We start from the raw sequence: 26459 nt of genomic DNA, 5'->3' as shown, positions 1-26459 counted from the left end.
CTTGATCATTTTTATTTTTATTACTTCTAAAGTGTTTATTCCATATACTTTCCCTTGTCTAATTTCTTCTCACTCCCTTAAATGAAATTTCAGATAATTTATTTAATATTTTGTGATAGTGATGCCAAGTGTGGCTAAGGAAAACCCTGGATTCTTAGTAGTTGTCCACAATGTAGGACAGTCCACCTTTTCAGGTGATGTCATCCAGAGACCAGATCCCAAAAGAGAGGCAATCATGAGTTTGTGCACCATCCTGTACACTGACTCTCAGAGCTACCAGCCTGTTCAGTCACATTATATGAGTGGTTGGGGAAATTGGAGCTGTTCACCATTTCAGAGGATGAAGTATTAAAAAATCAACTTATGTGGTATGATTGCACCTGATAATCATTTATGATGTCAACATCTTTAAAGTGTGGCAGTGCAGAGCCCCGCCATCTCCTTTTCCAAGCCCTTGTCCCAGCTCTCCCTCTTACCATCTCTGCCCCACAAAGCCACACTTTCCTTTTTGTAAATTGGAGAAAATAATGCTCACTTCCTAAGGTTTGTTGGGAAGACAAAATGAAGTTCATTTTAATATCATTATTTGCATAACATCTAAGTGCATGTTGAGCAGTAAGTAACTATTTTAAAAATACCACATATGTGTTTTAGGTAAGAAATAGTCTGATGACAGTGATCTTTGTTGATGTTCAGTTGCTAAATCATGTTCAACTCTTTGTGACCCCATGAACTGCAGCATGCCAGGCTTTCCTGTCCCTCACTATCTCCCGGAATTTGCCCAAGTTCATGTCCATTGAATAGGTGATATCATCTAGCTATCTTATTCTCTGTTTTCCTCTTCTCTTTTTGCCTTTGGCAAAGTGGCATTATGTGGCATTAAAGTTATTGTCAGAGACAGTTTCAAGCCCATAAATATCATCTCATGAATTTGTATCACAGAGATTCTAGGTTTGTAATTCTCAAAGATTTTGATGGACACTTTCTTATGTAGACTCACAAAATAAAAATCAGTTGTTTTCAAGATAGATCATTGAGCGTTAAATATTTCAGAGCAATGTAATTTTAATACAATTTGCCAAAGTCCCAAATAACACTAAGAAGTCTCAATTATCTACAATTCTTGTTATTGAAATCATCACCTCAAAGGAGTCTTCCACTGCAAAAACAAGTGAAAATGAAGGTGAGATGAGGAAGTTAGGTTTAGGCATTTTAATTTTCCACCAAAAAAAAAAAAAAGAAATTTGAGACTGCTCTGACCGTGTGAACTTGCACACAGCTGCTCTCAGCAAAATACTGTAATTTACTGAGGAAAACTAAGTTGCAAAATGCTTATTCCCCACACACCCCTCATTCAGGGAAATTAAAAAACAAAACAAAACAAAACAAAACAGCAGCTTGTCAGAGCTGAACTGAGTCTTCATGTCCTTTCATGGACACAAAGGGCAAATGCCCTTGAGCCACTGATGCTGGCTGTGGTGGGACCACCAGGGTCTGTGTCACTCCCTCCTCAGCACACACAGCACACTGACTGCAGTTTTATGAAGTGAAAATGCCCAAGAAAAAGAAGATGTGAAGGAGGTGTCCTCGGTCATTTCTTCCCAGAGAGGGGAGAGCAGAAGAACAGGCCACTGCATCTGGATATTGAGAACAAAGCCTGAGACTCAGTGTAATAGGTTATTGTGGGTCACTTGCTTTTGCAGCCTTTACTTGTCTCAGCACCACTGACCCTTGCATTTCATTGTGTAGACATGTCAGGGAAAGTGTGTAGAGAATATCCCAGCCTCTCCCACTGAATAATGACTTTGTCATTTTGAGATTTCAGTGGGTGTTGATCCCTTCCCCAACCCCTTCCTCAAATCCCCCTTAGGGATGTTTATTTTTAGCATATATGTAATACTAGTGCTTTGTGGATATTTTCTTCCTGTCAGTGGCTTGCCATTTATATCCTTAGTGGAGGTCAAGGTTTAATTTTGATGAAGTCTAATGTTTACCTTTTTTTCCCTTTTTTCCCTTTTTTAGTTGATGTTTTGTATCCTAAGAAATCTTTGCACATCCTTAGGAGTGTGAAGATTCTTTTCTATGTTCTACCTTTTTAGATATCGATGCATCTTGCACTAACTTTTGTATGTGAAAGAGTAAAACTAGTGGTTGAGTTTTATTTTTTCCATTATTCTAGACACATTTGTTAAAGACTTTTATGCATTGAATTAAGGAAATCTGCATCTGTATAATTTATTTTGTTCCTCAGTAGTTGCAGTTTATACCAATATTTTGATCCTTATACCAATACTGCATTCTTAGTTACTGTGCATTTTAATAGGAGTTGAAACCCATAGTTTAAATTGTCTAACTTTGTGCTTCTTTGTAAAGGTTGCTTTGATCATTCTGGATTCTCTACTTTTATGTGTCAATTTTAGAAGCCTTTCAATTTGTTTTTAAATAAAAGCCTGCTGAAATTTTTATTAATATTTCCTTTTAGCTATAGAATATTTGAGAAGTCTGAGTCTTAACAATGTTGGATCTGCAATTACTAATATGTGTCTCTCTCTGCTTATTTAGGTCTTTTTTAATTTTAGAAATATTTTGTAATTTTTAGTATAGATATCTTACACTTCTCTGGTTAAATTTATCCATGCATATTTGCTTTTTCATAGTATATAGGATTTTTAAAAATTATTTATTCATTTATTTATGATGCACTGGACCTACTTTGCTATGTATGGGCTTTGTCTAGTTGTAGTGAGAGGGGGCGACTAGTTGCGGTGGATGGACTTCTCATTTTGGTGGCTTTTCCTGTTGCAAAGCACAGGCTCTAGGGCAGATGGATTTCAGTAGTTGTGGCACGTAGGCTCAGTAGGTGCAGCCGTCTGGTTCTAGAGCCTGGTTCAGTGACTGTGTTACATGGGCTTAGCTGCTCTGCACATGTGGATTCTTTGTGAACCAGGGATCTAACTTGTGTTCCCTGCATTGGCAGGTGGATTCTTAACCACTTGTACCAGTAGGGAAGTCTTGTTTCTGATACTATTATTTACTTACTTGTTGCTAGTCTATGGAAATACAGTTGATTTATTTGTGAGTTAACTTTGCATTGCCTGGAGTTGATAGCAGTATGTTTTGTTTTGTTTTTAATTCTATAGGATTTTGTCCATATGCAATCATGTCAGCTGTAAGTAATTTCAGTTTTATATCTTCATTTCCAATATTTATGACTTTTATTTCCTTTTCTTGAATAGTTGTGGCTAGAGTTTCCATTTAGTGTTAAAGAGAATTGGTTAGATAAGATAATCTTGTATTCTTATGGCAAAATCTTTCAGTAATTTTTCATTGCAAATAATATTAATTGTAATTTTTTAGGTAGATATCTGTTATCAGGTTTAAAATATTTCTTTTAATTCAGTTGCCAAGAATTTTTTCTTTTAAAAAAAATGAGAGATAGGCATTGAATTTTAACAAATATTTCTTCTACATCTCTTCAGCTGGTCATATTATTATTTATCTTCACTCTTTTAATGTGAATTATAGTGATTGGTATTTGAAAGTTAAACAACATTCCTGGAAAAGACTTTGCTTTGTCATAATGTAGCATCTTTTTTATGTATTGCTATATGTAGTTTGTCAAGAATTTTTGTACCTATTGTTCATGAAGGATATTGATCTACAATTTGTTTTCTTAAAATATTTTGTCAGCTTTTGTTATCGGAAGAATGTCAGTTCAGTCACTCAGTCATGTCTGACTCTTTGCAACCCCATGGACTGAACCATGCCAGGCTTCCCTATCTGTCACCAACTCCTGGAGCTTGCTCAAACTCATGTCCATTGAGCTGGTGATGCTATCCAACCATCTCATCCTGTGTCATCCCCTTCTCCTGTCTTAAATCTTTCCCAGCATCAGGGTCTTTTCCAGTGAGTCAGTTCTTTGCATCAGGTGGCCAAAATATTGGAGTTTCATTTCAGCACCAGTCCTTCCAATGAATAGTCAGGACTCATTTCCTTTAGGATGGAGTGGTTGGATCTCCTTGCAGTCCAAGGGACTGTCAAGAGTCTTCTCAACACCACAGTTCAAAAGCATCAATTCTTATGTATCCTCATGAAAATATATGGGAAATATTTCCATTTTTAATGGTCAGTTTAATGTCAGCTTGACCAGACTACATTCCTCAGTTATTCAGTCAAAAGGTGTTGTGTGTGTTGCTCTGTAGGTATTTTGTAGATGTGATTAAAGTCCATAATCAGTTGATTTTAAGTAGGGACAAGCCTTCCTGAAGTAAAAGAAATTCTGCTTGTGGAGAACAGCATCAGCTCCTGCCCAAGGGTTCCTGCCTGTCCTTTGTAACAGGTGAACCTGAGGATTTTGAACTTGCTCAGTCAAGTTAGATTGTGGAATATTATCCTTTTTATATTGCTAGATTCAGTTCATTGGTATGTCATTTAATATTCAAAGACAGTTTGGTTTGCAGTTTTTCTTTCTCTTAATGTCTTTATCTGGTTTTCATATCATGATAATGCTGGACTTATATACCCTGGAAAAGTTTGGCAAAAGTTTTCTGCACAATGTTTTTGTGAAGCCCTCTGGACTTACAGTCTTTGAGAAATTAAAAAATTATGTATTCAGGGGATTCCCTAGTAGTCCAGGGGGTCATGACATTATGCTTTCACTGTTGTGAGCCTGGGATTGCTAGTAGGAAAACTAAGATCCCACAAGCTGCATAGTATGGCCAAAACAATAAAATAAAGTAAAATAAAATAAAGGATTCAAAATCTTAAATCAATATGCAGTTATTCAGATTTTCTATGTCATTATGTTAGTTTTGTATGTCATTTTTAAAGACATTTGTCCTTTACATTAAAATTTAAAAATTTATCTGCACAATGTTTATTATATTCTCTTTGTAATACTTATGGTATCTTTTGTATTAAAGTGAAAGCTAAAGTGTTAGTTCTTCAGTCATGTCCGACTCTTTGTAACCCCATGGACTGTGGCCTGTCAGACTCCTCTGCCCATGGGATTCTCCAGGCAAGAATACTGGGTGTAGGTTGCCATTTCTTTTTCTAGGAGATCTTCCCAACCCAGGGCTCAAACCTGGGTCTCCCCTATTGCAAGCAGATTCTTTACCATCTGAGCCACCAGGGAAGCCCAGTCTTTTGTGTTACCCTGTTTGAATTCATGTGAATTGTAAATTTTCTCTCTTTTTTTTTCTTTTGTGTTTTTTGGTGATTTCAAATAAACATGCTTTGTCTTTGTTGATTTTTCTGTTTAAAGGTTAGTTTACTTTTTCATTCAGGTCTTTTGTCACTTAGTTGCTCAATTGTGTCTGACTTTTTGTGACCTGATGGACTGCAGCAGGCCAGGCTTGCCTGTCATTCACTATCTCCCAGAGCTTGCTCAAACTCATGTCCATTGAGTTGATGATGCCATCCAACCATCTCATCCTCAGTCGCTCCTTTCTCCTCCTGCCCTCAATCTTTTGCAGCATCAGGGTCTTTTCCAGTGAGTCAGTGCTTCACATCAGGTGGCCAAAGTATTGGAGCTTCAGCATCCAAACTTTCCAGTGAATAATCAGCATTGATTTCCTTTGGAATTGGCTGGTTTGATCTCCTTGCTGTCCCAGGGACTCTCAAGAGTCAATTTTTTTTTTCTTATATTCATTCTTCTACATACTTTAATGTGCTGTTTTTTTTCTTTTATTTATAAGATGGATTTCAAAATCCTTGACTTTAAACTTTTTTAAAGACTTTTTTATTTTTTATTTATTTTTTATTTTTTAAGACTTTTTTATTTTTTAAAAGATATTTTAATTTTGTTGGAATATAGTTGATTTACAATGTTGTGTTTGTTTCAGATGTACAGCAAAGTGGTTCAGTTATACATGTACAAGTATTCATTATTTTTTAGATTCTTTTCTCAAATAGGTTATTACAGAATGTTGAGTAGATTCCCCTGTGATATACTTTTATAGTGTTCTTCTTTTTAAGGTGTACCTTGTTAAATTATCAAATAAGAGGACTCCAGACTTAAATTTTGTAGTAACATTCAAACCTGAGAAAAGTGAAAAGGAAGCTATTGATCAATGAGATACACTAACCATGAAGGAAGAGATACAGCATGTTTCCCTAAAGCTTCCTCTTGTGCTGGTTAGCAAACTGTGAACCAAACCACACCATTCACTCTTCAGTGCAGTTAGTCGTGACTCAGTTGGGAGTGAATTGAAGGATTCTCAGGTCCCAGAGCTTACGTGGTTGTGAAAAGATCCAAGGCAGCCAAATGAGGGATGAAGAATGTGATTAATATATCCCAAGCAAAGGGCAGGTGTAGAAATCTTAGTCTTAGGCTTTATATGTGTGTTTGTATGTGTTAGTCACTCAGTTGTGTCCAGTTCTTTGCAATCTCATGGACTATAGATTACCAGCCTCCTCTGTCCATGGAATTCTCTAGGCAAGAATAATGGAGTGGGGTACCATTCTCATTTCCAGGGGATCTTCCCAACCCAGGGATCAAACCCAGGACTTCCTGCAATGCAGGCAGATTCTTTACCGTTGAGTCACCAGGGAAGTCCAGGGTTTGTATTCAGTTCAGTTCAGTCACTCAGTCGTGTCCAACTCTTTACGACCCCATGAATCGCAGCATTCCAGGCCTCCTTGTCCATCACCAACTCCCGGAATTAACTCAGACTCACCTCCATCGAGTCAGTGATACCATCTAGCCATCTCATCCTCTGTCGTCCCCTTCTTCTCCTGTCCCCAATCCCTCCCAGCATCAAAGTCTTTTCCAATGAGTCAACGCTATGCATGAGGTGGCCAGAGTACTGGAGTATCAGCTTTAGCATCATTCCTTCCAAAGAAATCCCAGATTGATCTTCAGAATGGACTGGTTGGACCTCCTTGCAGTCCAAGGGACTCTCAAGAGTCTTCTCCAATGCCGCAGTTCAAAGGCATCAATTCTTTGGCGCTCAGCCTTCTTCACAGTACAAATCTCACATCCATACATGACTACTGGAAAAACCATAGCCTTGACTAGACGGACCTTAGTTGGCAAAGTAATGTCTCTGCTTTTGAATATGCTATCTAGGTTGCTCATAACTTTTCTTCCAAGGAGTAAGTGTCTTTTAATTTCATGGCTGCAATCACCATCTGCAGAGATTTTGGAGCCCCCCAAAATAAAGTCTGACACTGTTTCCACTGTTTCCCCATCTATTTCCCATGAAGTGATGGGACCGGATGCCATGACCTTCATTTTCTGAATGTTGAACTTTAAACCAACTTTTTCACTCTCCTCTTTCACTTTCATCAAGAGGCTTTTTAGTTCCTCTTCACTTTCTGCCATAACAGTGGTGTCATATGGATATCTAAGGTTATTGATATTTCTCCCGGCAATCTTGATTCCAGCTTGTGCTTCTTCCAGCCCAGCATTTCTCATGATGTACTCTGCATAGAAGTTAAATAAGCAGGGTGACAATATACAGCCTTGACGTACTCCTTTTCCTATTTGGAACCAGTCCTTTGTTCCATGTCCAGTTCTAACTGTTGTTTCCTGGCCTGCATACAGATTTCTCAAGAGGCAGGTCAGGTGGTTTGGTATTCCCATCTCTTTCAGAATTTTCCACAGTTTATTGTGATCCACACAGTCAAAGGTTTTGGCATAGTCAATAAGGCAGAAATAGATGTTTTTCTGGAACTCTCTTGCTTTTTTGATGATGCAGTGGATGTTGGCAATTTGATCTCTGGTTCCTCTGCCTTTTCTAAAACCAACTTGAACATCAGGAAGTCCACGGTTCACATATTGCTGAAGCCTGGCTTGGAGAATGTTGAGCATTACTTTGCTAGCATGTGAGATGAGTGCAATTGTGCGGTAGTTTGAGCATTCTTTGGCATTGCCTTTATTTGGGTTTGGAATGAAAACTGCCCTTTTCCAGTCCTGTGGCCACTGCTGAGTTTTCCAAATTAGCTGGCATATTGAGTGCAGCACTTTCACAGCATCATCTTTCAGGACTTGAAAGAGATCTGCTGGAACTCCATCACCTCCACTAGCTTTGTTCGTAGTGATGCTTTCTAAGGCCCACTTGACTTCACATTCCAGGATGTCTGGCTCTAGATGAGTGATCACACCATCGTGATTATCCAGGTCATGAAAAGTTTTTTGTACAGTTCTTCTGTGAATTCTTGCCACCTCTTCTTAATATCTTCTGCTTCTGTTAGGTCCATACCATTTCTGTCCTTTATGGAGCCCATCTTCGCATGAAATGTTCCCTTGGTGGTGAAGGGAATGGCAAACCACTTCAGTATTCTTGCATTGAGAACCCCATGAATAGTATGAAAAGGCAAAATGATAGGGTTTGTATAGATCTCATCATATAGCTAAGACTCACCAATGTTTTATAATGTCCTGATTTAACAGAGTTAAATGAGTTGGGTTATATCAAAGGAAACAGAGGTGATGAAGGAGGGCTCTTAGAACCAGAGCTGATCTTTAAACTTCCTACGACCTGCAAGCTACTGTATCTGATTACATGAAGACTCAGCACTGACCCTCGCTTAGTGTTAATCTTGTGTGCTTAGTTGCTTAGTTGTGTCCAACTCTACAACCTCACGGATTGTAGGCCGCCAGGTTCCTCTGTCCCTAGGGATTCTGCAGGCAAGAATACTGGAGAGGGTTGCCATGCCCTCCTACAGGGGATCTTTTCAACCCACGGACCAAAGGCAGGTATCCTGTATTGCGGGCAGATTTTTTACCACCTGAGCCACCAGGAAAACCCTATCTCAGCACAATATTGGGCTAATGGAATTTCTCCTCCAGGTATAGATCATCATCCTCTGCCAACTGAAGAATTTTTCTGAATTGTGAAAAATCACCATTTTCTCTCAAGTGAAAGAGTTCATCTCAGAATTTTTTTTTATTTGTGCATGTGGATTCATAGACTTTGGATAGAATATCCCAAATGGTGTGATCCAAATGGGAAATATATAAAAATAATGATTCTCCTTATTTATCAAGACTTGGGTCACTTGCTTCTGGGTCTATATGCTTCTTTCTATATACCCATCACTGTCTCTCTTCCATAGTGTGACAGAGGTGCAGAAGCGCTGGCCATGGTGATATGGTCCATCAGATGGCCTGGAATCCAACCAGTGGGGGAAATTGTGTAGCTTGAATTGGGCTTTTTGGAATTTCTGGTGATTTGGAGAAAGAAATGAGGTTGGCTTTAAGGAAGGGATTTATTGTGTGCTTATTGTACACTAGGATCTTTTGTTTCCTTCTTCAGATGTTGACTTTTTGCTTAGATACTATTTTCATCTTCTATAAACTTCTATAAAGTGTTTGAGATGGCTGGCAATACAATATTCATAAATGTATATACATATAAAAGTAAAAGTGCTCAGTCATATCCAACTGTTTGGGACCCCATGGACTATAGTCTGCCAGGCTCCTCTGTGCATGGAATTTTCCTGGTAGAAATACTGGAGCTGGTTGCTAGTCCCTTCTCCAGGGGATTTTCCAAACCCAGGGATCAAACCTGAGTTTTCTGCATTACAGGCAGATTCTTAACCATCTGAGCCACTTGGGAAATCAATATGTTGTGTGTGTGTGTGTGTGTGTGTGTGTGTGTGTGTGTGTGTGTGTATAATAAAGCTGTTAGAGACATCCTCTTTAAATTGTTTTAGATTTAGGGCCATGAAATCTGAACTCCGGAGCTTCTAAGAGCATTACTAATAGGTCTTCAGCGGGTACCTAAGGAAAAAGCATTGGCACAGCTTCCATGGAGCCCTTCATTTTGATCTTACCTCTGCTTCCCAGGTTACCTGCCAGGCTGAGTTGGACGTAAAAGGCCCTCACCTGGAGTGGTTCAGTCGCTCAGTCTTGTCTGACTCTTTTTGACCCCATGGACTCTAGCCTTCGAGGTTCGTCTCTCCATGGGATGTTCCAAGCAAGAATACTGGAGTGGGTTGCCATTTCCTTCTCCAGTGGAACTTCCTGACCCAGAGATCAAACCTGGGTCTCCTGCATAGCAGTCAGATTCTTTAATGACTGATCCACCAGGGAAGCCACCTGGGGAGAGCCAGATTATTGAAATCGATGAATGTTATCTATCAAATGATACAAGTCTGCTAAAAACCAGTAATTTTTTTTATAATTGACATTTTAGTAGGGTCTTTTTTTTTTTTTGACAAATGAAAATGGCAAGCCAAGTGACCTAAAGGCTAGACATAGAAGGAGGTGGAAGGACCCCTCCCCATGAACATGAAGGCTGTAGCCTGGTAGGATGCACAGTCAAACCAGTGGCTGTAAGAAATTGTTTTCTGTCAGTCTAATAGGAGGGAGGTCAGATAGCTCTATTTTTTTCCACTTATGATTATAATTTACTCCTTCAGAACTCCATTCTCTTCACTCTGAGTTTTCTTTTGATACCATGGAAGAGATGGAGAAATAGGAAAAGCACATGGGTCTCCATCCAGATCATTCAGTTCGGTTCCCAAGGGCTCCTGGCCACAGAGTCACAGTTCTGGTTGGTTGTTCCTCCCACCTGCAGCTGTGGCTCTGGGATTCTCTGAGTACAAACTGGTCCTCTCTTTCTCCAGGATAAGCAGTACCTTCCTGGGAAACTTTAGGACAACCACTTATCCTGCCAACCTCATATTTCTTATCTTAAAGAACAGCCAGTGTTAACTTAGACAAGCATCTCAGCCTTCTCATGCCAGCTCCTTTTTGGTCAAAATTTCCATCAGCTATGATTACTGCCTGCAAGTCATTCATGCCACTCTTTCTATTTGTTAAACAAGCCTATAAAATCAGCCACGAGTCTTAGAATTGTCTAAAAATATTCAGGTATTCTTCCCTGTGTTTCCCCAGCACTAGAGGCCTTGACCCAGATTGGGTGAATCTGCAAGTCCCTAGCACCCCACCCAACTTTCATAGCAGGCAGACACTAAATGTTGATTGCATTTTTATTGCCTGATACTGTCCTCCAGGGTATCATACTTTTCCTGATAAAGATGGATGCTTAAATCAACGTCAACCAATGACTTCATTTTCTATTCTACCTGCTGTCTTTTAAGACCAAGATCATTTCCCAAGAGAAAATCATCTCAGGGGATAATGTGATGATTAAGAGAGTGTTCATGGAACTCAGCACAGAGCCTTACACACAGTGCACACATCGTAAATGGAATCTGGTCTTGTTATAATAGTTAACCTTTGGAATGAGCATTTTAAATACTTGGTATAATGATAGAAAGATGGCTGTAAGTTGGGGGCAAGCTTAAAAATGTCATAATTGCTCATGACATGGGCTTGCCAGCTCCGTGACTTTGGCTTTGCAGTGTCCATCAAGTTGCTTTTCCTCTTCCTGTGCCTCACTGTCTCCATTTGTAAAATTAGATAATGCTGTTACTAGACATGTTACACTGAATTTTGTAATTAACCACTTCTTTATCGCTACATGGATAGCGAGGCATCTGGATTCCTCATCTGTGATGCCTGCTCACTCCTCTCTCTTGTAACATCTGCTGACTCCTGAAAATTTGAGATGCAGCTCCTACTGTCTGATCCTCAAATAGTTTCATCTGTTAAAAATAGAAATGCCTGCCTCAAAGGGCTACTGAGTGTGTCACAAGAGCTGATACCTAGAAAGTACTTATCAGAGTGTTGGGTGCATTCAATAAACATCATGAGGACCACCTATAGTTTTATTTCCTTGGAAGGAAAACCATTCCCTGCTGTTTCAACAAGTTTCAAGGAAAGGAGCTTAATCCTAAAAAATCACTAATGTTTATCTTTGAAAAGTATCCTTGACACAAAGCCCTCTGTATTTTCACTATTTCAGACATTTCTACTTGTGATTGGTGTGGTGGGCGTGATGGTGGCTGCAGTTCCTTGGACTGCTATACCTGTGATTCCCCTTGGCATCATTTTCTTTTTTCTTCGGCGGTATTTCTTAGAGACATCACGAGATGTGAAACGCCTGGAATGTACAAGTGAGTACCAGGGCTCTCAGGTTGGGAGAGCAGTGGAGGCTGTCTTCCATTCATATTGCAATTAACCAAATCCCTGAAATTCTGCAGACTGTTCTGTGGAATTTCTCACCATTAACATTAGGTGATTGAAAGTTATGGCCCCTGAGAGTAGGTTTGGCTCTTAAAGCAAACCTTAAACCTTAAAGCTTAAAACCTTAAAACCTTAAAGCTGCCTTTTGCATTTTAGCCCAAGGAGGATGGATGTGGGCACCATGAGGACAGGGACCATTTCTGTCTTGTTCATGACATACTTCCTAACACAGAGTATCCACTCTATTAATACTATTCTTGAAAGCATTTCATCATGTTAGAACTATAATAGAAGGAAAATAGAGAATTTTTCTTCAAAAGAAACCTGAGCACCGAAGAATTGATGCTTTTGAACTGTGGTGTTGAAGAAGACTCTTGAGAGTCCCTTGGACTACAAAGAGATCCAACCAGTCCATTCTAAAGGAGATCAGTCCTGAATATCCATTGAAAGGACTGATGTTGATGCTGAAACTCCAATACTTTGGCCACCTGATGTGAAGAACTGACTCATTTGAAAAGACCCTGATGCTGGGAAAGATTGAGGGTGGGAGAAGGGGACGACAGAGGATGAGATGGTTGGATGGGATCACCTACTCATTGGACATGGATTTAGGTAGACTCCAGGAGTTGGTGATGGACAGGGAAGCCTGGCGTGCTGCTGTTCATGGGGTTGCAAAGAGTCAGACACAACTGAGCGAGTGAATTGAACTGAACTGAACTGAAAGTTACCAGAAATGACAAGGAAAGGAAAAATTTGGAAAAGGAAAGGAAACCTCAGGAAATATATGTCAGAAGTGATATATTTGAAAAATACATTCTTTCACATGTTCTAGTAAGTTGCAGTTGTTAAAAGTATTGCAAAAAGATGTGTGTTGGTCACTTAGTTATGTCCAACTCTTTGTGACTGCATGGACTGTAGCCCACCAGTCTCTTCTGTCCATGGAATTCCCCAGGCAAGAATACTGGAGTGGGTATCCGATCCCTTCTCCAGACGATCTTCCTGACCCGGGGATTGAACCCAGGTCTCCTGCATTGTAGGTGGATTCTTTAATGTTTAAGCCACCAGGGAAGCCCTGCTGAAAAGATAAGCCCTGTTATTTTCAGGTTTGCTCTTTGTCATTGTCAGTATTTGGGGTGACACCACACTGTTTGTGTACCCATTTTTCAAAGCTATTCATATAAATGATGCTGAAAATAATCCCCTAGGAGAACACAGGAGGCGGATTGGTTCAGTATCCACTTAGTTGATTACTCTATTCAGCTTCCTAATTTTAGAATAATGGGGAACAGAGGCGTCCCTGGTGGTCCTGTGATTAAGACTCTGTGCTTCCACTGTGGGGGCCACCACCTCAGTCCTTGTTTGGGAAACCAGATCCTGCAAGGTGCAGCAAAAAAACAGAATGATGGGGAAACATTTTATGATTAATTATTCTGTTCAACAGGTAATCACAGATGATGAAATAATCAACTTTTTCTCTTATTAATGGACACATTTCATCAATAGTAAAACAAAAATAAGGAAAATAGATTGTTATATAGTTTTTAAAAGTTATAAAAACAATAGCCAAAAAGTAATGAGGGAATATGTTTGCATCAGAGACCTCAACCATGAATAATTACTGCAAATTTATACCAACTTAACCTTCTAGATAGATGGGGAAACAGTAGAAACAGTGTCAGACTTTATTTTTGGGGGTGCCAAAATCAATGCAGATGGTGTCTGCAGCCATGAAATTAAAAGACGCTTATTCCTTGGAAGAAAAGTTATGAGCAACCTAGATAGTATATTCAAAAGCAGAGATATTACTTTGCCAACAAAGATCCATCTAGTCAAGGCTATGGTTTTTCCTGTGGTCATGTATGGATGTGAGAGTTGGACTGTGAAGAAGGCTGAGCACCAAAGAATTGATGCTTTTGAACTGTGGTGTTGGAGAAGACTCTTGAGAGTCCCTTGGACTGCAAGGAGATCCAACTGGTCCATTCTGAAGGAGATCATCCCTGGGATTTCTTTGGAGGGAATGATGCTAAAGCTGAAACTCCAGTACTTTGGCCACCTCATGCGAAGAGTTGACTCATTGGAAAAGACCCTGATGCTGAGAGGGATTGGGGGCAGGAGGAGAAGGGGACGACAGAGGATGAGATGGCTAGATGGCATCACTGACTCAATGGACGTGAGTCTAAGTGGACTCCGGGAGTTGGTGATGGACAGGGAGGCCTGGTGTGCTGTGATTCATGGGGTCGCAAAGAGTCGGAAACGACTGAGTGACTGAATTGACTGACTGACTGAACCTTCTAGAAACCAAGCCAAAAACAGACATATATTGAGTATCATGCTTTTCTGTATCTACTAAGTGGAAAAAAATCTCAGTTCATCCAGTCAGAGGAGGTTTTTTTTTTTTTTTTTTTTTTTTTTTTGTGTGCGTGTGTGTGTGTGTGTGTCATCGGTATGTTTTGTTTTAATAATAAACACTTGAGGTACTTACCTTTATTTGCAAAAAGGATAGTGATCGTCAGTTTCATAAAGTCTGTAGAAAACATTTTCACTCATCAAGAGAAGCAGCTAACCTCCTGTGAGGTCAAGTTTGGTGAGGTGCTTGGATGGCTAGGAAGCAATAGTGTTCAGGTGTATATGACGTTCTACCTATATGACTGAGTAAAATGGTAGGACCTGGGGAGGCAGAAGAGGAAGTGATGAGCTCCATCCAGTCTTCTGCATAGACAAGGCTTCAGACATTTTATGATCATGAGGCCACTCATGAAATGAGTCATTCAACAGTCTTGTTGCAAAGCAGGTCTCTGGTACCTTGAGACAGGGGTTATTCCAGAAGAATATTTGAGAGAATTTTTGCCTGGGGCAAGGGCCATTTCCCATTCATGTAGAAGTGGAGAGATGTGCTCCTTCTGAGGCTTTTGTCAAGAAGCAGTACAAGATTTTCTCACTATTTGATCTGGAGAGTCTGAGAACTTTGGCACTATCACTGTGGAATATTTGGACTTTTTGCACCCAGTAGGCTGCAACAAGTTAGACAATACATTTAATCCAGGTACCCCATCCTGCACACCTCAGATAACCACATGTGGTGGCCAGTTGACTAGAATGTTTGTGTTCTCTGTCTGGGTGGTAGTGGTGGGGGGAGGGTGTTCAGTCCCTCAGTCGTGCCCTACTCTTTGACCCATCGGACTGCAACATGGTAGGCTTCCTTGTCCTTCACCATCTCCCAGAGTTTGCTCAAACTCATGTCCATTGAGTTGGTGATGCCATCCAACCATCTCATCCTAGGGCTGAGTGGATGGTCACCTAGCCCCGCCCAGGCTGTCCTCTGCCAGCTCAGGGCTTCCCACCCTCTCTCAGCCCCAGTATCTCACAGGAGGAAGCCTGCTCCTTCCTTCCTTATTGAACTGGGAACACTAAACACACGAGGAAGTTCTGTGTCTTTACCTGTTTGTACCTCAGCCCCTCCAAACATGCAGTGCCCAGGTGCACATCAGTACTGACTGAACTGTCACCAGACAGGCATTCAGATCCTGGACTCAGGAATGAGGACCTGAGAACAGTGTGGAGTTTCCTCCTAGATCCTTTCCCCATCATTTTATAAAATCTTTGGAGCCTCCTGTAAGATGCATTGCTAACTTCCTGTAAACAACCTTGTTGTACTAACAGGTCTTCTCTAGGAAATGCACAGGTAACAAAGTGATGTCAGTATTTTTTGCTGATACAGCACAAGTTATCACTCATCCCATACAGAGGTCACAGGCTCACTGTCTGCTCCTGACAACAGCAAGATACAGCCTCGTTCATGGTGGGGAATAAGAACCATAAGGGGTCCTCCCTGCCCTGCAGCCTGCAGCCCACCTGTTCTCTGATGGGCAGGAGCCTGACCCTGGTGCTCTTGGTCAGTGTGCTCTTAGAGAAGATGATAGGAAACAAATGGTCAATGACGTGACACCAGGCCCAAACGCACATGAAGCCATTCAGAATAGAATGGATACTAAGGCCACTGTCAGATTACAAAAAGGTGATGTGAGTGTCACATGCTGCAGTGACCTCTGAACACTAGGACAGGTATCCAGCAGGCAGATATAAAAACATCCATCAGGTTCCTGGAGCAGAAGTCAAGACCATTCAAAGACTCCTTGTCTGCCAGGTCCTGTGGGCTCAAGGGCGGTGCAGTGCCAGGTGCTCCATGACCCACACAGAGGCTTCTGGCGCAGGTGCAGGGAGAGGCCCAGGATGGAGGAGAAGGCAGGCTGTCTCCTCCCCTTACTCGTCTCACCCTGTCCTGGATCTGGCTCTGGTGCATGGTGGGGGATGTACTGACATCCAGCCCTTAGGTTACTCATCTAAGGTGGAAATGGCACACAGGTAGCTCAACAAAATTCAGTGTGGTGAGGACTCTAATGAGGAATTAAATTTTATTTTTTTAAATATAAATTTATTTATTTTAATTGGAGGTTAATTACTTTACAGTATTGTATTGATGGGGAACATGTGTATACCTGTGGGAAATAAATTTTAAAATGCTAATGATTCAAAAATTAGTGAACAGTAATTACTCACCCATGAAAAAGAGTGAAATATTACCATTTGCAGCAACTTTGATGGAGTTAGGGAATATTATTATTAGTAAAATATGTCAGAGAAAGATAAATATGATATCACTTTTATATGGAATCTAAAAATAATGCAAATGAATCTGTACACAAAATAGAAATAGACTCAGAGACATAGAAAACAAACTTACAGTTGCCAAAGGGGATTGGGAGACAGGGAAGAACAAATTAGAAGTATAAGATTAATAGACACACTGCTATTAATGTGTCAAATAGAAAACAACAAGGAATTGCTGTAAAGCACAGGGAATTTTATTCAGTATCTTGTAATAACCTGTAATGGAATATAATCCAAAAAAATAATAACTGAATGACTATACTATATACCTGAAACTAGAACATTATTGTAAATCAACTATACTTTAATATATTTTTTAAAAATTGTGAACAATTTCCACCTGGTGACATGCCAGAAAAATTGGAGGCAGGCATGTTTGAGAGGATATTGATGAAAGAACAAGAATTTCTTTATCTAAATCTAGCTGTGATTTGAATTTGATCAAAGATATTTTCAAGGAGAATCTTTCATTCCCAGGTCATTAAAGTGAAGCTTGGAGTGAGCAGGAGTTTGAGGGTCACATGGAGGATTCCCTTTGGTGGGACGCGTGACCACAGAGCCCGGGAGGTGGTGGTTTCTGGCATCCAGCCTTTCTGACTTTGTCGTGTGTCTCTCTGCTTCCCCAGCATGGAGCCCAGTATTTTCCCACTTATCATCTTCTCTCTGGGGACTCTGGACCATCCGGGCATACAAAGCTGAACACAAGTTTCAGAAACTGTTTGACGCACACCAGGATTTGCACTCAGGTCTGTTAGTTTCTGGAGATGATTTCAGAAATGAGATCTGCTGCCTTCTGAGACCTGACCTTCTTCTCAGGTGGCCTGGCTGCTCCTACCTCTCTCTCTGTTGCCCCTCATCCCCCTCTGCACACCTGCCTCCCCCACCCCTTCCTCTCAGCATCCCTCTGTCTATCCCTCTTCCCCATCACCACATGCTTTTCTCCTCTGACTGGCTCGCATTGTCCTTGCGTCACTGTGCCCTGTAGACTTCTGTCTCTTTAGGGCAAGAGTCAGCAAACTTTTCTTTTTTTGTCAAGATCCAGATAGTAAATATTGTAGGCTTTGAGTATTATACAGCGTCTGTTGTACTACTCACCTTTGCTGTTGTAGCACAAAGACTGCTGCTGCTGCTGCTGCTGCTGCTGCTGAGTCGCTTCAGTCGTGTCCGACTCTGTGCGACCCCATAGACGGCAGCCCACCAGGCTCCCCCATCCCTGGGATTCTCCAGGCAAGAACACTGGAGTGGGTTGCCATTTCCTCCTCCAATGCATGAAAGTGAAAAGTGAAAGTGAAGTCGCCCAGTCACGCAAAGACAGGCAAAGATAATACATCAGCAAATGACTGTAGCTGTGTTCCAATGAAACTTTATTTACAAAACCAAGTGGTGGCTGTTCTTGCCCTCCAGGCTGTGGCTGACTCTTCAGAGCATGGAGGGTGGTAGATGTGATTGAGGAAATAATTTCCTGATTTGCCACCTACTTGATTATGTTTTTATCAGTGAAGTTTTTTCCCTAAGTAGAAAATTCAGAATTTCCTCTAAGTCTATAAAATCCAAGCCAAACTTTCCAATCATTATTGTATTTTGAAGATAAAAATGGCATTTTGAAAGTCACATGCAGATCCTGTTAGCTGGTGGTCACACAGACGCTGGCTCCTAAGAATAAACACCACAGGGCCCTGTAGTGAGGGCAGAAGGTGCTGGAAACTGTGTGAGCTGTGCTGTCTGCTGTGTGAGAGCTGGGAGCAGTCAGCCCTGTGAGAGGATGATCTTCATGCTGAGGCCCAGCGCTGCAGGAAAGGCACTGATTAGGCGATTTTCCTTCTTCCTTCTTGTGATCCTGTTTCTGTTGATAAACTCTGGGCTGACCTTTACAGTGCATGCTTCCCAGACTGATTCCTGTGTATCCCGTAAGTTGTCTTGTGTTAGAACCTAGTTTTCTATCTTCAGGCTCCTTGTGTGTGTAACTTTGCTGTTCTACCTGTGTAAAATATTCTGTAGCTCAACTGAGAAAATGTTCTTCCTTATGAGAAGCAGCTAACATGGATTTTCTGTTTATGTATTACACTAATTATGGTTCACAAATCCAGAGGCCTGGTTCCTGCTTTTGACGATGTCCCGATGGCTCGCTGTGTATCTGGATGTCATCTGTGCCATATTTGTCACTGTTGTTGCCTTTGGGGCCCTGATCCTGGTAGAATGTAAGTACAGATGTGAATATTTGTGTTATGGTTACAGTTTATAGCTTTGTTTGTAGTTATTAAACTCTTGTCATCTTGTCTAATATATACTCTCTTTGGTTCTAATGAATTGTGTTAAAGTGTCTGCAGTATATGACTCCACCATGAGGTCCTTGTGAAGTCATTTGTGTCTTGATGAGGACTTTTATCTGTTTTTTTCATTTACTTATTTACAGTAGGTCCTTTTTGAGGCCATTTTTAAAAATTGATTTTCTTATGGTTGATTTACAATGTGTTAGCTTCACGTATATAGCCATGTCAATCTGTTATACATATATCCACTTTTTTAAAGATTCTTTTTCCATACCCCATGAACATTGGGGTGCATGTATTTTTTTAGTAATTTGCATTTTGATTAATACTTCAAATGAATTGTCCTTTAGAAAAGAATTTCTGGTTTTGACTTTAGGAATCTTAAGGAGCAAAGACCAGGTATGAACATGCCTGCTCCAGCAGACCTGTGGTGCCTTGGGCCCCTGCCATTCTTTCATTTTTATTTTCAGTTTTATTGGGGTATAGTTGATTTACACTGTTGTCTTAGTTTCCAATGTATAGCAAAGTCAATCTGCTATACATATACATATGTCCACTCTTTTTTAGGTTCTTTCCCATGTAGGTTATTACCGAGTTTTCTGTACTTTACAATAGTTTCTTATTAGTTATCTATTTTAATATTTTATATATAGTAGTATGTATGTGTCAATCCCAGTCTTCCAATTTATCCCTCCCCCCCTTTATCCCCTGGTAACCATAAGTTTATTTTCTGCATCTGTTATTCTACTTCTGTTTTGTGGATAAGTTCATTTGTAGCCTTTTGTTATATTACATATATAAGCAATATCATATTCTGTTTTTCTCTGTCTGACTTATTTCACTCATTATGAAAATCTCTAGGCCCAGCCATGTTGCTGCAAATGGTATTATTTCACCCTTTGCTATGCCTGGGTAATATTCCATTGTATGTATGATAGCACATCTTCCTTATCTATTGCTCTATTGATGGACAGTTGCGTTGCTTCCATGTCCTGGCATTGTAAATAATGCTGCAATGAACATAAAGGTGGATGTATCTTTTGGAATTATGGTTTTCACTGGATATATGCCCAGGAGTGGGATCGCTGGATCATATGGTAGCTCTATTTTTAGTTTTTAAAGGAATCTCCATATTTTTCTCCATAGTGGCTTTACCAGTTTACATTCCCACCAACAGTGTTGGAAGGTTCCCTTTTCTCCACATCCTCTCCAGTATTTATTTTTTTGATGGTGGTCATTCTGACTAGTGTGAGGTGAAACCTCATGGTAGATTTTTGCCTTTTTTTTTTTTCACTGTAGTTTTGATATACATTTCTCTAATAATTAGAGATGTTGACCATCCTTTCATGTGTTTTTTGGTCATCTGTGTATCTTCTTTGGAAACTGTCTCTTTTAATCTTCTGCTCATTTTTAAAATTTTGTTGTTTTTTTATTTATTGATATTGAACTGCATGAACTGTTTGTATATTTTGGAGAGTAATCCCTTGTAAGTCACTTAGTTTGCAAATATTTCCCCCCATTCTGCAGGTTGGATTTGGTATTTTTTATGTTTTCTTTGCTGTACAAAAGCTTTTAAGATTAATTGGGTCCCATTTGTTTAGGTTTTATTTTATTTTCGTTACTGTAGGAGCTGCTGCAGTTTATGTCAGAGTTCTCCGTATGTTTTCATATAAGAGTTTTGTAGTGTCTGGTCTTAAATTTATGTCTGTAATCCATTTTTAGTTTATCTTTGTGTATGGTGTTAGGGAAAGTTCTAATTTTATTCTTTTAAAAGTAGCTGTTTAGTTTTCCCAGCACCACTTATTGAAGAGACTGTCTTTTCTCCATTGTATATTCTTGCTTCCTTTCTCATAAGTGACACAAGTGCGTGGGTTTATCTCTGGGCTTTCTGTCTTATTCTGTTGATCTGCATTTCTGATTTTGGTGCCACTAGCATTTGGTGCCACTTTCAGTTACTGTAGCTTTGTAGTATAGTCTGAAGACAGGGAGCATGTTTCTTCCTAGCTTCATTTTTCTTCTTTGTTTTTCTCAAGATTACATTGGCTATTCATGGTATTTTGTGTTTCCATACAAAATATAAACTTTTTTGTTCTAAATCTGTGAAAAATGCCATTGGTAATTTGATAGGGATTGCACTGAATCTGTAGATTGCTTAAGAGGTTTGTTTATTTATAGTAGGTCTTCAAAGATATCTTTTATCTTTTTATCTTTCGTTGAATGGGTTGAGGTCTACATAACTGTAGCAAGATGACCTTCTGAACATTCCAGGTAGTGTCCTGTAGTTGGATAGAGAGAACCAAGTTTACTATTAAGCTTCCAGCTTAGGTTTTAGGTTGTAGCTTTAGGGCTACTTGTAGAGGACTGATGTACTGGTGTGAGAAAGAGTCTCTGCAGCAAAAACAGTATCCTCACTGCTGTGTAGGTCACAGATGAGCAGTTGTTGGAATGTATGGCATGAATTCACCATCCCTCACTATCCCATAGCAATAACCCTGAATCACAGTCTTTAATAATGCAAAAATGAGAGTAATTTTTTTAGATTTAAAAGCAGTACCTTGTTTTGCAAAATTCATTGCCTTATTTTTGTGATTTCAACCGCAGCTACATTGGACATAGAAAGTAAAATTACATAATGATAATTGAAGCATAAGGATTAAAAAATTTGAACAATGACATCCTTACTTGTATTATACTGTCAAGTGAATCTCAATCCAGGTGGGATTAATATGATAAAGTATGGAAATGATAAAGACCTAAAAAAGGCAGAAGAGATTAGGAAGAGATGGCACGAATATACAGAAGAACTGTACAAAAAAGATCTTAGTGACCTGGATAACCATGATGATGTGGTCACTCACCTAAGCCAGACATCCTGGACTGTGAAGTCAAGTGGGCCTTAACTTCAAAGCATTATATGAACAAAACTAGTGAAGGTAATGGAATTCCAGCTGAGCAATTTAAAATCCTAAAAGATTATTCTGTTGAAGTGCTGCACTCAATATATCAGCAATTTGGAAAAACTCAACAGTGGCCACAGGATTGGAAAAGGTCAATTTTCATTCCAATCCCAAAGAAAGGCAATGCCAAAGAATGTTCAAACTATCATACAGTTGCACTCATTTTGCATGCTAGTAAGGTTATATGCAGATTCCTTCAAACAAGACTTAAGCTGCTCATGAACCAGAAAGTTCCAGCTGGACAAACTGGGTTTACAAAAGGCAGAGGAACCAGAGATGAAATTGTCAATATTCCCTGGATCATAGAGAAAGCAAGGGAATTTCAGAAAAACATCTGCTTCATTGACTGTGAAAGGCTTTGACTGTGTAGATCACAACAAACTGCGGAAAATTCTGAAAGAGGAATACCAGACCATGTTACCTGTCTCCTGAGAAACCTGTATGCAAGTCAAGAAGAAACAGTTAGAACTGAACAAGGAACAAGGGAGTGCTTCAAAACTGGAGAAGGAGAATGACAAAGCTGTATATTGTCACTATGTTTATTTAACTTATATGCAGAGTACATCATGCAAAATGCTGGGCTGGATGAAGCACAAGCTGGAGTCAAGATTTCTGGGAGAAATATCAATAACCTCAGATATGCAGCTGATACCACTCTAATGACAGAAAGTGAAGAGCCTCTTGGTGAAAGTGACAGAGCAGAGTGAGAAAGCTGGCTTAAAACTCCACATTCAAAAAACTAAGATCATGATATCCAGTCCCATCTGGGGAAAAATTGAAAGCAGTGACAGATTTTATTTTCTTAAAAATCGTTTCAAACTGTAGTGGAGCCATGAATGAAAAGATGTTTGCTTCTTGGAAAGAAAGCTATGACAAATCTAGACATAATATTACAAAGCAGAGATGTCACTTTGCCAACAAAGATCCATATAGTGAAAGCTATATTGTAAGAGTTGTCAACAGATGTTAAGAGTTGGACCATTAAAAAGGCTGAAGGCTGAAGAATTGATGCTTTCAAGCTGTGGTGTTGGAGAAGACTGTTGAGAGTCCCTTGGACTGTAAGGAGATCAAACCAGTCAGTCCTAAAGGAAATCAATCCAGAATATTCACTGGAAGGACTCATGCTGAAGCCGAAGCTCTAACAATTTGACCGCCTGATGCCAAGTGCTAAGTCATTAGAGAAGACCCTGATACTGGGAAAGATTGAAGGCAGGAGGAGAAGGGGGTGGCAGAGGATGAGATGGTTGGATGACATCACCGACTCAATGGACATGAGTTTGAGCAAACTCCAGGAGATAACGAAGGACAGGGAAGCCTGATGTGCTGCAGTCCATGGCGACACAGAGTCAGACATGACTTCAGTTCAGTTCAGTTCAATTCAGTTGCTCAGTCGTGTCCGACTCTTTGCAACCCCATGAATCGCAGCACGCCAGGCTTCCCTGTCCATCACCAACACCCTGAGTTCACTCAGACTCGCATCAATCGAGTCAGTGATGCCATCCAGCCATCTCATCCTCTGTCGTCCCCTTCTCCTCCTGCCCCCAATCTCTCCCAGCATCAGAGTCTTTTCCAATAAGTCAACACTTCACGTGAGGTGGCCAAAGTACTGGAGTTTCAGCTTTAGCACCATTCCTTCCAAAGAAATCCCAGGGCTGAACTCCTTCAGAATGGACTGGTTGGATCTCCTTGCAGTCCAAGGGACTCTCAAGAGTATTCTGCAACACCACAGCTCAAAAGCATCAATTCTTTGGCGCTCAGCCTTCTTCACAGTCCAACTCTCACATCCATACATGACCACAGGAAAAACCATAGCCTTAACTAGACGGACTTTAGTCGGCAAAGTAATGTCTCTGCTTTTAAATATACTATCTAGGTTGCTCATAACTTTTCTTCCAAGGAGTAAGTGTCTTTTAATTTCATGGCTGCAATCACCATCTGCAGTGATTTTGGAGCCCAAAAAAATAAAGTCTGACACTGTTTCCACTGTTTCCCCATCTATTTCCCTAGAAGTGATGGGACCGGATGCCATCATCTTCATTTTCTGAATGTTGAACTTTAAGCCAACTTTTTCACTCTCCTCTTTCACTTTCATCAAGAGGCTTTTTAGTTCCTCTTCACTCTCTGCCATAAGGGTGGTGTCATCTACATATCTGAGGTTATTGATATTTCTCCCAGAAATCTTGATTCCAGCTTGTGTTTCTTCCAGCCCAGCGTTTCTCATGATGTGCTCTGCATAGAAGTTAAATAAGCAGGGTGACAATATACAGCCTTGACGTACTCCTTTTCCTATTTGGAACTAGTATGTTGTTCCATGTCCAGTTCTAACTGTTGCTTCCTGCCCTGCATACAGGTTTCTCAAGAGGCAAGTCAGGTGGTCTGGTATTCCCTTCTCTTTCAGAATTTTCCACAGTTTATAGTGATCCACACAGTCAAAGCCTTTGGCATAGTCAATAAAGCAGAAATAGATGTTTGTCTGGAACTCTTTTGCTTTTTCCATGATGCAGCAGATGTAGGCAATTGATCTCTGGTTCCTCTGCCTTTTCTAAAACCAACTTGAACATCAGGAAGTTCACAATTCATGTATTGCTGAAGCCTGGCTTGGAGAATTTTGAGCATTACTTTACTAGCATGTGAGATGACTGCAATTGTGCGGTAGTTTGAGCATTCTTTGGCATTGCCTTTCTTTGGGATTGGAATGAAAACTGCCCTCTTCCAGTCCTGTGGCCACTGCTGAGTTTTCCAAATTTGCTGGCATATTGAGTGCAGCACTTTCACAGCATCATCTTTCAGGATTTGAAATAGCTCTACTGGAATTCCATCACTTCCGCTAGCTTTGTTCGTAGTGATGCTTTCTAAGGCCCACTTGACTTCACATTCCAGGATGTCTGGCTCTATATGAGTGATCACTCCATCGTGATTATCCGGGTCGTGGAGATATTTTTGGAAAGTTCTGTGTATTCTTGCAACCTCTTCTTAATATCTTCTGCTTCTGTTAGGTCCATACCATTTCTGTCCTTTATCGAGCCCATCTTTGCATAAAATGTTCCCTTGATATCTCTAATTTTCTTGAAGAGATCTCTAGTCTTTCCCATTCTGTTGTTTTCCTCTATTTCTTTGCATTGATCACTGAAGAAGGCTTTCTTATCTCTTCTTTCTCTTCTTTGGAACTTTGCATTCATATACTTATATCTTTTCTTTTCTCCTTGGCTTTTCACTTCTCTTCTTTTCACAGCTATTTGTAAGGCCTCCCCAGACAGCCATTTTGCTTTTTCGCATTTTTTTTCCATGGGGATGGTCTTGATACCTGTCTCCCGTACAATGTCACGAACCTCATTCCATAGTTCATCAGGCACTCTGTCTATCAGATCTAGGCCCTTAAATCTATTTCTCACTTCCACTGTATAATCATAAGGGATTTGATTTAGGTCATACCTGAATGGTCTAGTGGTTTTCCCTGCTTTCTTCAATTTCAGTCTGAATTTAGTAATAAGGAGTTCATGATATGAGCCACAGTCAGCTCCTGGTCCTGTTTTTGTTGACTTAGTACTGAATAAAAACTTTGTTCAGTTCAGTTCAGTTCAATCACTCAATTGTGTCTGACTCTTTGTGACTCCTTGGACTGCAGCACACCAGGCCTTCCTGTCCTTTGCCAGCTCCCAGAGTTTACTCAGACTCATGTTCATCGAGTCGGTGATGCCATCCAACCATCTCATCCTCTGTCATCTAACAACTTTGTTAGTTCTTTCTAAATTCATAGTATTTTAAAAAATTTACTTATTTATTTGGCTGTACTGGGTCTTAGTTGGGGCATGCAGGATCTTCAGTCTTAGTTGTAACAGGCAGGACTTTAGTTGCAGCATCTGAACTCTTAGTTGTGGCATAAGAAATCTATCTAGTTCCCTGACCAGGGATAGAACCTGGGCCCCCTGCATTGAGAGCTCAGTCTTACCTTTTGGACCACCAGGAAATTCCCTTATAGTGTGTGTGTTTTTAACTTTATTATTGTCTTATACAACAGAAGTAATATTATGAGTAACTCTATCATTATATGCAAATGATTTAAATATTATAAAGGAGTTCTCTCACTACTGTATATAAAATAGATAACTAAAAAAGACCTACTGTATAGCACAGGGAAGTCTATTTAGTACTCTTTAATGACATGTAGGAAAATGATTTTCAAAGAGCAGATTACATATATGTCTGGCTAATTCACTTTACTGTACACTTGAAAATAACACAACTTTGTAAATCAACTATACTCCAATAAAAATCATAAAAATAAAGGAGTCTTCTTAGTAGACTGACAGAAGTACCTGTGTGAGGGGTTGAGAAATAGGCTGACTTTATCCTTCTTCTTCCTTATTTAGCTTTGGATGCTGGGCATGTTGGCCTGGTGCTATCGCTCACCATCACACTTACCAGTATGTTCCAGTGGTGCATCAGGCAAAGTGTGGAAGTTGAGAACATGGTGATGTTTATTTTTCTGTTCTTAGCCTTTTCAAGTCTCTTTGCTGTTATATG

General features: G+C 40.1%; 1 protein-coding gene across 1 annotated transcript in view; it reads left to right on the top strand.

The window, feature by feature from the left end:
* Window positions 1-26459, top strand: part of LOC108637254 (multidrug resistance-associated protein 4-like) — a 108113-nt gene that overhangs the window by 30289 nt on the left and 51365 nt on the right. The window contains 4 exon segments of the mRNA XM_018056297.1: window positions 11820-11970; window positions 17335-17454; window positions 18796-18906; window positions 26306-26406. Of these exon segments, the coding sequence (XP_017911786.1) occupies window positions 11820-11970; window positions 17335-17454; window positions 18796-18906; window positions 26306-26406 (483 nt within the window).

The sequence above is a fragment of the Capra hircus genome, chromosome 12 (assembly GCF_001704415.2).
Source record: "Capra hircus breed San Clemente chromosome 12, ASM170441v1, whole genome shotgun sequence".
NCBI lineage: Eukaryota > Metazoa > Chordata > Mammalia > Artiodactyla > Bovidae > Capra > Capra hircus.
Note: the sequence above shows the minus strand (reverse complement) of the source record. Positions and strands in the feature narration are given on the sequence as shown.